The sequence below is a fragment of the Schistocerca piceifrons genome, chromosome 8, assembly GCF_021461385.2.
Source record: "Schistocerca piceifrons isolate TAMUIC-IGC-003096 chromosome 8, iqSchPice1.1, whole genome shotgun sequence".
NCBI lineage: Eukaryota > Metazoa > Arthropoda > Insecta > Orthoptera > Acrididae > Schistocerca > Schistocerca piceifrons.
In genome coordinates, this window is record NC_060145.1 from 408782615 (window position 1) to 408801781 (window position 19167).

Below are 19167 nucleotides of genomic sequence, written 5' to 3' on the forward strand. Positions count from 1 at the left end.
GCCGCCACAACTAACTTCTGCCGTCGAATATATGTAGCGCTACACAGGCATCCTTTGTAGGCACAAAGATAAATACTGGCGCCAAAACCTCTGCGTCAGTAAATAAAATAAAAAAAAAGAAAATTGGAAGACGATTTTTTTTTCTCTGCCCGAGTTTCGACCACTGCTTTTTCATACATTATCCAACGAAGTAAATACAAATTCCGTATTGTTCATCTTCGAATTTCAATGTACTACGAAAATCCGACTGGTAATACTGGGATGTTTGTCAATATGGCCAACTCTACGTTCTGAATTTTTTTCTTCCTGTGAGAAGAGATGGTTGCTAATAGGAACCTGATGAAATGTGAATCACATGCAGTATTCTCTTCACCATAAGAACAATATGAATATAAACATTTTGCCATGTATTATTTCGTGTTTGCTTCTATCTCATTTAAATCCTGTCTGCCAAATAAACTACGAAACTAGAGTGAGACAACAGCAAACGCGGAAGAATATACGTATCGTGTCATGTTTATATTCGTATTACTCTTATGCCTAATAGTGATACAGTCAGAAATGAAGCACGGCAACAGACTAGATTTTTAAATCTAAGATGACTAATTTCTGTGCAGAATTTGATGTACTAAAGAAGCGGCCGCAAAGAGTTTCAAACAGAGAAAAATTTTCGCCAAACTCTCGTTCAGAACATGTTTTATCATACGCAGTCTATTATTTGGTTCTTGTTGATCATTATCAAAGAAAGCAGCAGTGTAAGTAACAACAAATAGCAGTCTCTTGCCATTGTTTCGCTAATGAGACGATTCCTCTCTTTTTTTAATTGTAGGCGGCGGTAGCGCGCACAAAAGCAAGCCATGCCGCGAGCAGCGACAGGCCGTAAACACGCACTATCAGAATGCGACAAACAATGCATGACACAGTATAGTAATGCATTTTCAGCTTAGAGTGACTGACGTAAACACCTATAACATAGAAAACGGCACTTATCAGATCAAAGCAAAATAAGCAATCAATTCAAACCAGACGAAGCATGTGAAAAAGGAAGGGTATCCGTATAAATACGGACGGAGCGCATGACGCATAGCAATGGCTACCTGGTAAAGCTTAACTGCTAGGCTTTCGACTCGAACCAAACTACTGTAGCTGTTTCGTCATTCATTCGACCTAAATTGTGTCTCATATTACAATGGACCAACTTTGTTTCGATTTGGAGGTGCGGCCTAAAACTTTTCTCTCCCCTTGAATTTCGAGTCTCAAATTTCAGGTGCGTCTTAGATTTGGGAATTTTTTTTTTTCCTTTATTTCGAGTCAAATTTTTCAGGTGCGGCTTAGATTCGAGTAAATACGGTAGACAATAGTGGACCCAAGAAGAAAGAGAACAACACTCTAAAAGGATGAAGGAAATTTGGAAACTAAGGAAATCTAATACAACAAAGAGTAGCCAAAGTTGATTCATCGTACCCTCCAAATGGGTTATTCGAAAGAAGAAGAAGAGTTTATGTATGTTCTCTGCAATAAAACTCAACACTTTAGTTATCAATAGTGGTACGATTTTGTATTAGTCAGGGCTTGAAGTGTAGTAGTTATCTTTTAGTGACATTTTATGTATATTATAGCAGCACATTGCAATTTTTTTAAAAGTAATGTTCAAGTACTTACTTCCATATCTCATCATTGACATTGTGGCTGTCAAATAAGACCATGTATCGGATTTGTAGTGCAGAATGAGTTGGTTTTGTTTATATATATTCTTTTCTCAACAAAGGATGTTGTTGCTGAGTAATTTTTGGTTTAAATTTTTGTTTTCTATAAATTTGACGGCTTTCCTTGACAAAGTCGATGATGTTGTATGATTACATATTTATCTTATTCATCTATGGAATTACATAGTGCTTATAGATTCTCTGTGCGGGTTTGTACGAATAGTCTTTCCCTATCATAATATCTATTTTGACAAAACTTTTAATAAAATTTTTATGTTTAAGTTCACTCTGTTCACTTAGGGGTTTTTGTATGTGTGTTTCTATTTCTTCTAAAAGGGCCACTATTGGATGATGTTGTTGTTGTTGTTGTTGTTGTTGAGGTCTTCAGTCCAGAGACTGGTTTGATGCAGCTCTCCATGCTACTCTATCCTGTGCAAGCTGCTTCATCTCCCAGTACCTACTGCAACCTACATCCTTTTGAATCTGTTTAGTGTATTCATCTCTTGGTCTCCCTCTACGATTTTTACCCTGCATGCTGCCCTCCAATACTAAATTGGTGATCCCTTGATGCCTCAGAATATGCCCTACCAACCAATCCCTTCTTCTAGTCAAGTTGTGCCACAAATTTCTCTTCTCCCCAATTCTATTCAAAACCTCCTCATTAGTTATGTGATCTACCCATCTTATCTTCAGCATTCTTCTGTAGAACCACATTTCGAAAGCTTCTATTCTTTTCTTGTCTAAACTATTTATCGTCCACATTTCAATTCCATACACGGCTACATTACATACAAAAACTTTCAGAAATGACTTCCTGACACATAAATCTATACTCAATGTTAACAAGTTTCTCTTCTTCAGAAACACTTTCCTTGCGATTGCGAGTCTACATTTTATACCCTCTCTACTTCGACCATCATCAATTATTTTGCTCCCCAAATAGCAAAACTCATTTAATACTTTAAATGTCTCATTTCCTAATCTAATTCCCTCAGCATCACCCTATTTAATTTAACTACATTCCATTATCCTCATTTTGCTTTAGCTGATGTTCATCTTATATCCTCCTTTCAAGACACTGTTCATTCTGTTCAGCTGCTCTTCCAGGTCCTTTGCTGTCTCCGACATAATTACAATGTCATCGGTGAACCTCAAAGTTTTTATTTCTTCTCCACGGATTTTAATACCTACTCCGAATTTTTCTTTTGTTTCCTTTACTGCTTGGTCAATATACAGATTGAATAACATCGGGGATAGGCTACAACCCTGTCTCACTCCCTTCCAAACCACTGCTTCCCTTTCATGCCCCTCTACTCTTATAGCCGCCATCTTGTTTCCGTACACATTGTAAATAGCATTTCGCTCCCTGTATTTTACCCCTGAAAGACAGTATTCCAGTCAACATTGTCAAAAGCTTTCTCTAAGTCTACAAATGCTAGAAATGTTTGCCTTTCTTTAATCTATTTTCTAAGATAAGTTGTAAGGTCAGTATTGCCTCATGTGTTCCAACATTTCTATGGAATTCCCCGAGGTCGGCTTCTACCAGTTTTTCCATTCGTCTGTAAAGAATTCGTGATAGTATTTTGCAGCTGTGGCTTATTAAACTGATAGTTCGGTAATTTTCACATCTGCCAACACCTGCTTTCTTTGGGACTGGAATTATTATATTCTTCTTGAAGTCTGAGGATATTTTGCCTGTCTCTTACATCTTGCTCACTAGATGGTAGAGTTTTGTTAGACCTGACTCTCCAAGGCTGTCAGTAGTTCTAATGGAATGTTGTCTACTCCCGGGGCCTTGTTGCAGCTTATGTCTTTCAGTGCTCTGTCAAACTCTTCACACAGTAACGTATCTCCTATTTCTTCTTCACCTACATCCTCTTCCACTTCCATAATATTGCCCTCAAGAACATCGCCCTTGTATAGACCCTCTATATACTCCTTCCACCTTTCTGCTTTCCCTTCTTTGCTTAGAACTGGGTTTCCATCTGAGCTCTTGATATTCATGCAAGTGGTTTTCATTTCTCCAAAGGTCTCTTTAATTTTCCTGTAGGCAGTATCTATCTTACCCCTCTTAAGATAAGCCTCTACATCCTTACATTTGTCCTCTAGCCATCCCTGCTTAGCCATTCTGCACTTCCTGTCGATCTCATTTTTGAGACATTTGTATTTCTTTTTGCCTGCTTCATTTACTGCATTTTTATATTTTCTCCTTTCATCAATTAAATGCAATCTCTCTTCTGTTACCCTAGCATTTCTATTAGCCCTCGTCTTTTTACCTACTTGATCCCCTGCTGCCTTCACTACTTCATCCCTCAGAGCTACCCATTCTTCTTCTACTGTATTTCTTTCCCCCATTCCTGTCAATTGTTACCTTATGCTCTCCCTGAAACTCTATACAACCTCTGGTTTAGTCAGTTTATCCAGGTCCCATCTCCTTAAATTCCCACCTTTTTGCAATTTCTTCAGTTTTAAACTAGAGTTCATAACCAATAGACTGTGGTCAGAGTCCACATCTGCCCCTGGAAATGTCTTACAAGTTAAAACCTGGTTCCTGAATCTCTGTCTTACCATTATATACTCTATCTGAGACCTCCCAGTATCTCCAGGCTTCTTCCATGTATACAACGTTTTTTCATGATTCTTGGACAAAGTGTTAGCTATGATTTAGTTATGCTCTGTACAAAATTCTACCAGGATGCTTCCTCTTTCATTCCTTACTTCCATTCCATATTCACCTACTATGCTTCCTTTTCCTACTATCGAGTTCCAGTCACCCATGACTATTAAATTTTCATCTCCCTTCACTATCTGAATAATTTCTTTTATCTCATGATACATTTCACCACCTTCTTTGTCATCTGCGGAGCTAGTTGGCATATAAACTTTTACTACTGTGGTAGGCTTCGTATCTATCTTGGCCACAATAATGCGTTCACTATGCTGTTTGCAGTAGCTTACCCACATTCCTATTATGCTATACATTATTAAACCTACTCCTACATTACCCCTATTTGATTCTGTATTTATAACCCTGTATTCACCTGACCAGAAGTCTTCTTCCTTCTGCCACCAAACTTCACTAATTCCCACTATATCTAACTTTAACCTGTCCACTTCCCTTTTTAAATTTTCTAACCTACCTGCTCAATTAAGGGATGTGACATTCCACGCTCTGATCCACAGAATGCCAGTTTTCTTTCTTCTTTAGCTATTATATGTAGAATTTTCATTGCATGATAAAATTAGTTATATTATGGTTTTCTGTTTTCAATTGGGCAAAAAAAGTGGAAGGATTTGTATCTCTATTGCAGGACTGCTCTCAATATACAGAAAATTTCATCCTGTCTGGCTTATATAGAATTTTTTGCAAACATTACAACTGATTTTATATTAATGCTGACATAAAACTAACACAAAAAACGCCAACAAGATGGAAAACCACATACATACATAGGAAATATATCAGACAAATTAAATTCATTACTAAATTCTATCAAGTTACCTTGAATTCATTATTTTAACAGAAACTTAAAATCCCAAGTACACTCACGCAAGTTAACAAGAGGGCTTTGAAAATATAAGACTCTGCTTATATCTCTTTCAGCACAATAGTTTCATGTTCAGTCACTAGAGAGCACCCGGTACTACATTTGTAGCCTGGCTGTCCTGTTTTGGTTGATGTGGTTGCTATTAGATATCATCTTTACTGTGTGCAGCTTTGGATATTTGACAACAAACTTTGCGCTTTCTCCTGTATTGTTGTTTAAGCAATGCTTTCAAAAAATATTTGCTATAGCAAGCCTGAATTTGACACTGAGTTTAGCAGCTCAGAAAGTGAAGAAGAATATGATGTTACTTCATTAGAGACTGAAAGTGATGACAGTTCGTCAGCAGGGTGATAAGTGCTCACCAGTGGTACAACATGAAACACATCCACCGTGCTCCATACAACTCCTCCAAAGTTTATGTTCACAGGAAACATTCTGAAATACATGGTTAGATTTCACAGCTATACAAAAATTAAAAAATGAATTCAAGTTTCACTATATTTTAGTCAAAGTTCAGTGCCCAAATATACATGGGATTTTATTATTGGTTATTTTCAAAACTTTGTAACTCATTATTTTGAGCTTTCTAAGTTGTCTTCATATGTCTATAAGTGCTGCCATTCATTACAGGATGTTTTCATTAATAAAAAAAAATAATCTTTTTTGGAACATAATTTTTTTTAAAAATTGGTAAGTTATGGGGTTAAAAAATACTACAGTGAGATAACATAAAAACACAAATCCAGGCCAGCAAAACAAAAACAGCAACACACAAGTATCCAGGACTATATTAAATCAATTTTAATGATAGTAAAAATTCTATGTAAACCAAACAGAATGAAATTTTCTGATCAGATATCGAGAACACACCTGAAAGAATGACACAAATCTCTCAAAATTTTTCTGCCATATGAAAACAGAAACCCAAAACATAAAGCAGTCTGAGCACACAATGAAAATCCTACATATAATACCAAAAGGCCCAATAATGACCCTTTTAGAAGAAAGAGAAATAGACGCTACATATACAAAAATTCCTAGACAAGATCCTAAACGAACTGACTTAACTCAAGCATAAAAATTTTATTGAAAATTTTGTCAAAATTTTAGGACATGGTAAAAAATAACATGATATGCAAAGAATACTCATACAGACCTATACAAAGAATATATAACCACCACATAACTGTACCGATAAAAAAATTAATATGTAACGATACAATATAATTGGCTTATGTGAAGTGAAGCTGTCAAAAATTAATAAAAAATGAAAATTTCAACTACAAAATACAATAAGCAGCAAAATTTGACAGCCACAATGTCAATGATGAGATATGAAAGTAAGTATTCGACACACTGTTACTAAACCAATCAGACATATAACATAAAAATTGTATATATTAATAGCACATTTTAACTGCAGATCACCTGCAGCCAAAATTAACTTGCCGAAATAAACTTATCACCTAACTACACAACTCTACAATCAAGCTTCAGAAAATAGCAGCAGTATCCTGAAATAATATACATAAAATGTATCTACCTTATTTATCAAATTATTAATGTACTCCAGGAGTAAGGGTTTGAGTATATTCTTGTATTCCTAGTGTTCATTTTATGTATCAGATAACACTGAGATGATCAAATTCAATTAACAATGTTTCTAAGCCTTGCCGGCAATGCTGTTGCAATATGCAACAGTACAGTTACATTTGACCTTATTTCATTCAAATGGCATGCATTCATTACCTCAATCACAGCACCCCATTTCAAATACCTGTGTCAGTTACATAAACAAAGGGAAATAAAATATGCCAATCAACAAACAGATTATTCAGAAAGCCACAGTGAAACAATCAACAGGTTTTGAAATCTGGCTCCATCCTAAAATGATACCTTCTGATTTGGTAGAGTTAAAAATTGAATTCCTAGTAGGAGTTTCTTGGACACATTTATGATCTAATACTGTTAATGTTCTACCCTCTCAGATATAAAACAAGGAGCAGTATTTCTACAACGTAATTACTTAAATAAGGACACCAGTACGTTACCAGCCATTGAAGTCAACATTCATATTAACATGAAAATTCGTAGAATAATATTTGTGCAAAAATATAATTTTAAGAGATAAAAACCTCTTCAAATGGTTCAGTGATGACTGAATCCTCTTTCCAGTCTGCTGTTCTCCAAACCCTCAATGTTTTGTCATCAGATTGTGAAGCCATATATTTGCCTACAGGATCCCATGCAACACCCTTCACTAGTCCAGAATGACCTTTCAGTACTGCTACCATTTCTGTAAGAAGATGAAAACTGGGGACTTAATTCATGAAAATATTCTATGCATTCTCTTATTCCTAACATAAGCTGAAGAAGAAACTGCCTTGCTTTAAGTATCATTATCACAGGCAGGAAACTGTTAATCACCACAATTGTGTATCTATTGTTATCTATACCTTTAACAATTTAAAAAACAGACAGAAAATACAAAAAAACTATAATAGGCTGTAGGAGTGTGTACTGTAATGGACTGAGACTCAAATATTGAAGTATATGATACATATGTTTACGAATCACCTTGATGTACGATATTTAATATATTACTCGATACACTGTATCTTTTATCACATTATCTTATATTTAAACCTAAGTGAAATTATTCCACAGTTATTATTCTTTATTTGATACTATCTGTGATTGCTAAATGTCTCACAAATGACATGTCAGTCATTCTAGTTTATTTACAAAAATACGATACTTTGAATTTTCATGCATGTATCTTCCTGTTTTGTTAGGATGGTAACTCCTAATCCAGAATTATGAATTTTCACTTGGATAATCCAATTTTGTAAAATTAACAAAAATAAAGTCCCAGAAAAAAACACTTAGTAATGTCCGGTCTGATTACTGAAACTGTATAGTGTTCTTTAGATCATGACCTTCAACACAGCTCATAAAATATTTAGGTGCAGTAAATAATTTGGCTACAGCATTGAAGCCTCTGTAAATGAGAGTAATTCAAATAATTAAGCACCTTGACAGTAATTTCATAAAGAGATTCATTTCATGAAAGTTTGCACAGAAAATCAAATATTTTTCCTTCTTTTTGTAAAGCCTAATGTCGCACCAGAATATTTGTGAATACGTAATTTTCATTTTAAGGTAATTAAAGTAACTGTTTTAATAAAACACTTGTAGTAAGCTTGTGTTTGTTACGTTAATATACATACTAAAGTGGCTGTGTCAGCACAGTTAGTTAGTAATTGTTGAAGATATACGATGGCAGTAGTTGTATGAAGTTATGCTGAATATATTGTATGTTGAAATATCTTTGAGGAAACGACTAGATGCCAAACTTGAACTCCCACAACTGTTAGCTTCCCAAAAATTATGTAATAATGTATGTACAACAGCAAATTATTGACAATTTTAAAATGTTGCTGAAAATAATATTAATATAATAGAGGGAAACATTCCACGTGGGAAAAATATATTTAAAAACAAAGATGATGAGACTTACCAAACAAAAGCGCTGGCAGGTCGATAGACACACAAACAAACACAAACATACAAACAAAATTCTAGCTTTCGCAACCAACGGTTGCTTCGTCAGGAAAGAGGGAAGGAGAGGGAAAGACGAAAGGATGTGGGTTTTAAGGGAGAGGATAAGGAGTCATTCCAATCCCGGGAGCGGAAAGACTTACCTTAGGGGGAAAAAAGGACGGGTATACACTCGCACACACACACATATCCATCCGCACATATACAGACACAAGCAGACATTTGTAAAGGCAAAGAGTTTGGGCAGAGATGTCAGTTGAGACATCTCTGCCCAAGGCAAAGAGTTTGGGCAGAGATGTCTCGACTGACATCTCTGCCCAAACTCTTTGCCTTTACAAATGTCTGCTTGTGTCTGGTTATGTGCAGATGGATATGTGTGTGTGTGTGTGTGTGTGTGTGTGTGTGTGTGTGTGTGTGTGTGTGTGTGCGCACGAGTGTATACCCGTCCTTTTTTCCCCCTAAGGTAAGTCTTTCCGCTCCCGGGATTGGAATGACTCCTTACCCTCTCCCTTAAAACCCACATCCTTTCGTCTTTCCCTCTCCTTCCCCCTTTCCTGACGAAGCAACCGTTGGTTGCGAAAGCTAGAATTTTGTGTGTATGTTTGTGTGAAAATAATATTAAGTTGACATATGTCCCTACAACATCAGGACATGTACTGATGAAGGGAATAAGCTGAAATAAGCTAATATATTAAAATAAAATATCAAGCAGCACATTGTTTTCCAGTTCTCTGCATAATACTGTATGAGGATGGCTGTAAAATCAAGATTTGAAATTGGATTAATCTGCAAAAGCAAATCAAAGTTTGTTAAAATTTGTTAATCTGTCCGCTGGGCTGGAAAGAAATAAGTGGGAAGTCATACACAAATGTTGTCAGGATTTTATTTATGTCTAAGAACACAGGACCCCTTTATTCAACAACAAAGTGAAGAATTCACATTATAGTGAAGACGCTGAGTTGCAGATAGGCACAACGAAAAGACTCTCTGGAAGTGAGCCTTCATCAGAAATAAATAAAACACACACACACACACACACACACACACACACACACAAATGCAACTCACAACTCACACACACATGAATATAGAGACTGTTGTCAGGTGTGTGTGTGTGTGTGTGTGTGTGTGTGTGTGTGTGTGTGTTTTCTGATGAAGGGTTAGTTGGCTGAAAGCTCACTTCCTGACAGTCTTTTTGTTGAGCCTACTTGCGAGTCAGCATTTCTGCTACATGGTGAGTAGAGCAAATATCCTTTTCATGTTATTGTTACATTCCATTCAGGATTTTCCATTGGTTGAATTCACGTTATCTTATTCTCACTATTATCTGATAAAATACTGACTCTAGATAATATGTACTGAATTAGAGTTCCAACTAATTCATCTGCAAAATAAATAAAAGTCAAATAATAACTTCTTATTTAAACCAGCAGAGCGTGATGTTAAGAGTACCTGTGGCATTATCAATACAAGATATTGCTTATTTTTAAATAACACAATCAAATAAATGGTCCACTGAAGGTGTGATAATGTGCTGAAACACGTACAGGTGCAGAAAAAATAAATTAATGATGTCTTACACAAGGCAGAACTATAGTACAACGTTTTAACCATTAATTTCCACTATATATAAGACATACGCCATTAATATTTATTCTTCACGAGCAAAAATTATTTTCTGTTGCTTATGATATGATCAGGTTTTCATCTGTTTTAACATGCCACGCTTTTCAGAACATATATTTGTAGGACCAACTCTCATCTGAGCACTACCTTATAAACAAGAAATTGCCTATCATCTGACAATTGTGTGCTTCTGTAATGCCACAAAAATCTGCATATTATTCAATATTCTAAGATTATTTGTTTGTGAACTACATTTAATTCAGGAGACTGGATTTACTAAATCAAAAAACAACCTTAATAAGAGGAACTCCTCTAAGTTGGTTTATTTTCATCTAATTTGTTTTCCAAAAGCCTATGAGGTACCTTTACAGATATTTACCACAAACGATAGTTCAAGTAGTTGCCTATTTATGAAGCAACGGACTGCTTCGTGTTTCAAAACTTTATGTATGAAGTGTATAAATCATTGTTATTACCTGGCATCTTAAGAGCATTCCACACAATCACTGTGTTGTCAACAGAACAAGACGCAAGCCACGCATCATGTGGAGACCATGCCATATCCAGGACATCACCATTATGTCCACGCAAAGTCATGCAGCAACGCCAACTCTCGACATTTACTTTCCCAACACTTCCAAAAACATTTGTTGCACCTGCAATGTTACAATGCTTTCTGAAGAAAAGTTATCATGTATATGATATAGGAAAAACCAAATACTGTAAAAGGTGACTATCAAGAGTCCCACAAAAGAATTACAACACACTTATCAAATAGGGTTGGGGCTACAAGACACAGAGTGAATATCTAAAACAATGGAAAATCCAGGATGGAATAACAACAATATTATAAAAAGGATGGATTTCATCTTACCATATAGTAGAAATGTTGAGGCGCAACAAAAGACTGCTAAACAAGTAAGCTACACACAGCACATGCACATTCACGCAAATGCAACTCTTCATACAGTTTTGCCTTAGCAGCCAGAGACAGTGGACAGTGGTCGTGTGCAGTTGCATGAATACGTGTGTGTGCTTTTTGTATAATTCAGAAGGCTTTTTGGCTGAGGTGAAAGCACACTTGTTTAGCAGTCTTTTTGTTGTGTCTGTCCAACAGTGAACATATACATGCACAGAGTGGGAGAAAAACAACCTGATAGTCATTTCTGAGCAGGGGGACTTCAAATTCTACAAAATTTCTCAAATAATCGAAGGTCAGAAATGTACCATTATGGTGCCACAACCACAAAATGACAGCCGATCGGTGACAAGCATGTGCATGCGTGCGCATTTAAACTATCTCGCCACAGCAAATACCTGTTATGCTAAGGAGTGCAGTTAATAATCAACTTAGCTGAAGATAATGGTTTCAAGTGCACAGTCATAGCTAGGTAAATTTTAAATTCTCATCCAAGAGTGTTTACGTTTCATTCACATTTTCTTTGATGTTTCATGACTATTAAATCAGTTACTTGTATGCATAACTACCATAGCGCCTTAAAATTATTAAGATAATTAGCTGCACTGCATTGTTAGGCATATCCAAGCACCATCACTTAACAGGATGTCATTTTATGGCTATAGTTCCACAATGAATCACTTCCAAGCTACAGGTATTTTGAAAATTTTATAGATATAGGTTAACATGAACCATGGACCTTGCCCTTGATGGGGAGGCTTGCATGCCTTAGTGATACGGATAGCCACACCGTAGGTGCAACCGTAATGGAGGGATATCTGTTGAGAGGCCAGACAAACATGTGGTTACTGAAGAGGGGCAGCAGCATTTTTAGTAGTTGCAGGGGCAACAGTCTGGATGATTGACTGATCTGGCCTTGTAACATTATTCAAAATGGCTGAAAGCCAGAGGAAACTACAGCGTTATTTTTCCAAGGTCATGCAGCTCTCTGTATGGTTAAATTATGATGACATCCTCTTGTGTAAAAAATTCCAGAGGTAAAATAGTCCCCCATACGGATCCCCGGGCGGTGACTACTTAGGACGTCATTATCAGGTGAAACAAAACTGGTGATCTATGGATCAGAGCGTGGAATGTCAGATTCTTTTATTGGATAAGTAGGTTAGAAAATTTAAAAAGGGAAATGGATAGGTTAAAGCTAGATATAGTGGAAATTAGTGAAGTTCAGTGGCAGGAGGAACAAGACTTTTTGTGCTGAATGGAGAAACACTAGAACAGGTGCAAAATTTTAAGTATCTTGGAAGCAGGATAGACACCGACTGGAAGTGCACCACAGAAATTAAAACAAGGATAGCAATGGCAAAAGAGGCGTTTTATAAGAAAAGGAGAATCTGCTGCAGCGGTATGGACAGAGAACTCAGAAAGAGACTCATAAAATGTCTTGTATGGAGTGTTCTTCTATATGGCGCTGAAACATGGACTATGAGGAAAAAAGACAGAGAAAGGCTGGAGGCTTTTGAGATCTGGACATGGTGGAATATGGAAAGAATAAGTTGGATGCACAGAGTAAAAAATGAAGAGGTACTGAGAAGAGTGGGAGAGAAAAGGCAGTTACTAGATGTAATAAAGAGAAGAAAAAGAAATTGGATTGGGCATATATTAAGAAAGAATGACGGACTGATAAAAATAGTTTTAGAAGGTTATGTAGAAGGGAAAAGGGAGCGAGGAAGGAAGAGATTCCAGATACTGGATGACATGATGGACAGTACAACATACAGCAGCCTTAAGAAGGAGGCAATGGATCGCAGAAAATGGAGAGGCAAAGGACCTGCTAATATAGCAGATAACTGATGATGATGATGAATACAGGGTTATAAATACAAAATCAAATATGGGTTATGCAGGAATAGCTAAAATAATGAATAAAAAAAAAACAGGAATATGGATAAGCTACGATGACCAGCATACTGAACGTATTATTGTAGCCAAGATAGATACGAAGCACACACCCACTACAGTAGTACAAGATTAATATGCCAACTAGCTCTGCAGATGAGGACGGCATAGACGAAATGTATGATGAAATAAAAGAAATTACTCAGATAGTTAATGAAGATGAAAATCTAATAGTCATGGGGGACTGGAATTCGATAGTAGGAAAAGGAAGAGAAGGAAAAGTAGTAGGTGAATATGGACTGAGTGAAAGAAATGAAAGAGGAAGCAACCTGGTAGAAGATTGCACAGAGCATAATTTAATCACCGCTAACACTTGGTTTAAGAATCGTAAAAGAAGGTTCTATATGTGGAAGAGACCTGGAGATACTGGGAGGTTCCAGATTGATTATATTATGGTAAGACAGAGATTTCAGAACCAGGTTTTAAATAGTAAGACATTTCAGGTGCAGATGTGGACTCTTACTACAATTTATTGACTATGAATTGCAGATTAAAACTGAAGAAACAGCAAACTAGAATGTTTCAGAGGGAGCATTAGAGAATGACTGACAAGAACAGGGGAAAGGAGTACTGTAGAAGAAGAATGGGTAGCTTTGAGAGATGAAAGAGTGAATGCAGCAGAGGATCAAGTAAGTAAAAAGAGGAACAATAGTAGAAATCCTTGGGTAACACAAGAGAGATTGAATTTAATCGATGACATAAGGAAATATATTGTGTCTCATAACATACATGATCAAAATCATTTGATTCAGGTACAGGAGACACTTCAAAGTTTGGTAAAATTTACCACAGACATAGAAAGTTGAAGTCTACATTTGTTGTTGTTGTGGTCTTCAGTCCTGAGATTGGTTTGATGCAGCTCTCCATGCTACTCTATCCTGCGCAAGCTCCCTCATCTTCAAGTACCTACTGCAACCTACATCCTTCTGAATCTGTTTAGTGTATTCATCTCTTGGTCTCCCTCTACGATTTTTACCCTCCACGCTGCCCTCCAATGCTAAATTTGTGATCCCTTGATGCCTCAGGACATATCCTACCAACCGATCCCTTCTTCTAGTCAAGTTGTGCCACAAACTTCTCTTCTCCCCAATCCTATTCAATACCTCCTCATTAGTTATGTGATCTACCCACCAAATCTTCAACATTCTTCTGTAGCACCACATTTTGAAAGCTTCTATTCTCTTCTTGTCCAAACTATTTATCGACCATGTTGCACTTCCATACATGGCTACACTCCATACAAATACTTTCAGAAACGACTTCCTGACACTGAAATCTATACTGAATGTTAACAAATTTCTCTTCTTCAGAAACGCTTTCCTTGCCATTGCCAGTCTACATTTTATATCCTCTCTACTTCGACCATCATCAGTTATTTTGCTCCCCAAATAGCAGAACTCCTTTACTACTTTAAGCGTCTCATTTCCTACTCTAATTTCCTCAGCATCACTTGACTTAATTCGTCTACATTCCATTATCCTCGTTTTGCTTTTGTTGATATTCATCTTATATCCTCCTTTCAAGAGACTGTCCATTCCATTCAACTGCTTGTCCAGGTTCTTTGCTGTCTCTGACAGAATTACAATGTCACCGCCGAACCTCAAAGTTTTTATTTCTTCTCCATGGATTTTAATACCTACTCCGAATTTTTCTTTTGTTTCCTTCACTGCTTGCTCAATATACAGATTGAATAACATCGGGGAAAGGATACCACCCTGTCTCACTCCCTTCCAAACCACTGCTTCCCTTTCATGCCCCCCTACTCTTATAGCCGCCATCTTGTTTCTGTACACATTGTAAATAGCCTTTCGCTCCCTGTATTTTACCCCTGAAAGACAGTATTCCAGTCAACATCTACATCTACATCTACATCTATACTCCGCGAGCCACCTTACGGTGTGTGGCGGAGGGTACTTATTGTACCACTATCTGATCCCCCCTTCCCTGTTCCATTCACGAATTGTGCGTCGGAAGAACGACTGCTTGTAAGTCTCCGTATTTGCTCTAATTTCTCGGATCTTTTCGTTGTGATCATTATGCGAGATATATGTGGGCGGTAGTAATATGTTGCCCATCTCTTCCCGGAATGTGCTCTCTCGTAATTTCGATAATAAACCTCTCCGTATTGCGTAACGCCTTTCTTGAAGTGTCCGCCACTGGAGCTTGTTCAGCATCTCCGTAACGCTCTCGCGCTGACTAAATGTCCCCATGACGAATCGCGCTGCTTTTCGCTGGATCATGTCTATCTCTTCTATTAATCCAACCTGGTAAGGGTCCCATACTGATGAGCAATACTCAAGAATCGGACGAACAAGCGTTTTGTAAACTACTTCTTTCGTCGATGAGTCACATTTTCTTAGAATTCTTCCTATGAATCTCAACCTGGCGCCTGCTTTTCCCACTATTTGTTTTATGTGATCATTCCACTTCAGATCGCTCCGGATAGTAACTCCTAAGTATTTTACGGTCGTTACCGCTTCCAATGATTTACCACCTATGGCATAATCGTACTGGAATGGATTTCTGCCCCTATGTATGCGCATTATATTACATTTATCTACGTTTAGGGAAAGCTGCCAGCTGTCGCACCATGCATTAATCCTCTGCAGGTCCTCCTGGAGTACGTACGAGTCTTCTGATGTTGCTACTTTCTTGTAGACAACCGTGTCATCTGCAAATAGCCTCACGGAGCTACCGATGTTGTCAACTAAGTCATTTATGTATATTGTAAACAATAAAGGTCCTATCACGCTTCCCTGCGGTACTCCCGAAATTACCTCTACATCTGCAGATTTTGAACCGTTAAGAATGACATGTTGTGTTCTTTCTTCTAGGAAATCCTGAATCCAATCACAAACCTGGTCCGATATTCCGTAAGCTCGTATTTTTTTCACTAAACGTAAGTGCAGAACCGTATCAAATGCCTTCCTGAAGTCCAGGAATACGGCATCAATCTGCTCGCCAGTGTCTACAGCACTGTGAATTTCTTGGGCAAATAGGGCGAGCTGAGTTTCACATGATCTCTGTTTGCGGAATCCATGTTGGTTATGATGAAGGAGATTTGTATTATCTAAGAACGTCATAATACGAGAACACAAAACATGTTCCATTATTCTACAACAGATTGACGTAAGCGAAATAGGCCTATAATTATTCGCATCTGATTTATGACCGTTCTTGAAAATGGGAACGACCTGCGCTTTCTTCCAGTCGCTAGGTACTTTACGTTCTTCCAGCGATCTACGATAAATTGCTGATAGAAAGGGGGCAAGTTCTTTAGCATAATCACTGTAGAATCTTAAGGGTATCTCGTCTGGTCCGGATGCTTTTCCGCTACTAAGTGATAGCAGTTGTTTTTCAATTCCGATATCGTTTATTTCAATATTTTCCATTTTGGCGTCCGTGCGACGGCTGAAGTCAGGGACCGTGTTACGATTTTCCGCAGTGAAACAGTTTCGGAACACTGAATTCAGTATTTCTGCCTTTCTTCGGTCGTCCTCTGTTTCGGTGCCATCGTGGTCAACGAGTGACTGAATAGGGGATTTAGATCCGCTTACCGATTTTACATATGACCAAAACTTTTTAGGGTTATTGTTTAGATTGTTTGCCAATGTTTTATGTTCGAAATCGTTGAATGCTTCTCTCATTGCTCTCTTTACGCTCTTTTTCGCTTCGTTCAGCTTTTCCTTATCAGCTATGATTCGACTACTCTTAAACCTATGATGAAGCTTTCTTTGTTTCCGTAGTACCTTTCGTACATGATTGTTATACCACGGTGGATCTTTCCCCTCGCTTTGGACCTTAGTCGGTACGAACTTATCTAAGGCGTACTGGACGATGTTTCTGAATTTTTTCCATTTTTGTTCCACATCCTCTTCCTCAGAAATGAACGTTTGATGGTGGTCACTCAGATATTCTGCGATTTGTGCCCTATCACTCTTGTTAAGCAAATATATTTTCCTTCCTTTCTTGGCATTTCTTATTACACTTGTAGTCATTGATGCAACCACTGACTTATGATCACTGATACCCTCTTCTACATTCACGGAGTCGAAAAGTTCCGGTCTATTTGTTGCTACGAGGTCTAAAACGTTAGCTTCACGAGTTGGTTCTCTAACTATCTGCTCGAAGTAATTCTCGGACAAGGCAGTCAGGATAATATCACAAGAGTCTCTGTCCCTGGCTCCAGTTCTGATTGTGTGACTATCCCATTCTATACCTGGTAGATTGAAGTCTCCCCCTATTACAATAGTATGATCACGAAACTTCTTCACGACGTTCTGCAGGTTCTCTCTGAGGCGCTCAACTACTACGATTGCTGATGCAGGTGGTCTATAGAAGCATCCGACTATCATATCTGACCCACCTTTGATACTTAACTTAACCCAGATTATTTCACATTCGCATTCGCTAATAACTTCACTGGATATTATTGAATTCTTTACTGCTATAAATACTCCTCCACCATTGGCGTTTATCCTATCCTTGCGGTATATATTCCATTCTGTGTCTAGGATTTCGTTACTGTTCACTTCCGGTTTTAACCAACTTTCCGTTCCTAATACTATATGCGCACTATTTCCTTCAATAAGAGATACTAATTCAGGAACCTTGCCCTGGATACTCCTGCAGTTTACCAATATTACGTTAACTTTTCCTGTTTTTGGTCTCTGAGGACGGACGTTCTTTATCAACGATGATAATGTCCTCTCTGGTAAGCCGTCAGGTATTTTATCGTTTCGCCCGAGGGGGGGTCCCTCTAACCTAAAAAACCCCCGTGTGCACGCCACACGTACTCTGCTACCCTAGTAGCTACTTCCGGTGTGTAGTGCACGCCTGACCTGTCTAGGGGGGCCCTACAGTTCTCCACCCAATAACGGAGGTCGATGAATTTGCAACCATTATAGTCGCAGAGTCGTCTGAGCCTCTGGTTTAGACCCTCCACACGGCTCCAAACCAGAGGACCGCGATCGACTCTGGGCACTATGCTGCAGATATTAAGCTCAGCTTGCACTCTGCGTGCGATGCTGGTTGTCTTCACCAAATCAGCCAGCCGCCGGAAGGAACCAAGGATGGCCTCAGAACCCAAGCGGCAGGCGTCATTCGTTCCGACATGTGCTACTATCTGCAGCCGGTCACACCCAGTGCGTTCAATAGCTGCCGGAAGGGCCTCCTCCACATTACGGACGAGACCCCCCGGCAAGCACACCGAGTGCACACTGGCATTCTTCCCCGACCTACCCGCTATTTTCCTGAGGGGCTCCATAACCCGCCTAACGTTGGAGCTCCCTATAACTAATAGGCCCGCCCTCTGTGACTGTCGGGACCTTGCCGGAGAATCGGCCACTGGCCCAACAGGCGAGGCATCCTGTGGTGGCTCGGAAACGATGTCATCACCACTAGGAAGCACCCCGTACCTGTTGGAAAGGTGTAAGGCAGCTGCCACGCGGCCAGATCCCACCTTCGCCTTTCGGCCAGGCACGCGCGAGCCCACCACTGTCCGCCATTCACCCTGGAGTGATGGCTGACCCGTAAGATGCTCACTGCCGGAAGACGCAGCGACATCAGGGGTTCCATGTGATTCCAAGACCACCGAAGTAGGCATAGGTCTCACCACAGTTGCCCCAACGCCACTACGAGCCGACGCCTGCGCCTCGAGCTCGATGAGCCTAACAGACAAAGCCTCCACCTGCCCCCGAAGAGTGGCCAATTCTCCTTGCGTCCGCTCACAACAACCACAGTCCCTACACATGACTATGTTTACCCTACTCTATCAGTGACAAATTCCTAAGATAATCTTCTGATGAGCTACTCTGATAATCAAGAAACACTCACTGAAATACGAGACGCG

The 19167-nt window shown here is 38.6% G+C and overlaps 1 protein-coding gene across 3 annotated transcripts in view; it reads right to left on the bottom strand.

Annotated features, from left to right (window-relative positions):
• The window catches only part of LOC124711634 (protein HIRA-like), a 237620-nt gene that overhangs the window by 163176 nt on the left and 55277 nt on the right, over positions 1-19167 (bottom strand). For all 3 annotated transcript variants that reach the window (XM_047241819.1, XM_047241821.1, XM_047241820.1), the window contains 2 exons: positions 10918-11097; positions 7390-7550 (listed from right to left, as the gene is read on the bottom strand). In XM_047241819.1, the coding sequence (XP_047097775.1) occupies positions 7390-7550; positions 10918-11097 (341 nt within the window). The remainder of the gene's footprint in view (positions 1-7389; positions 7551-10917; positions 11098-19167) is intronic.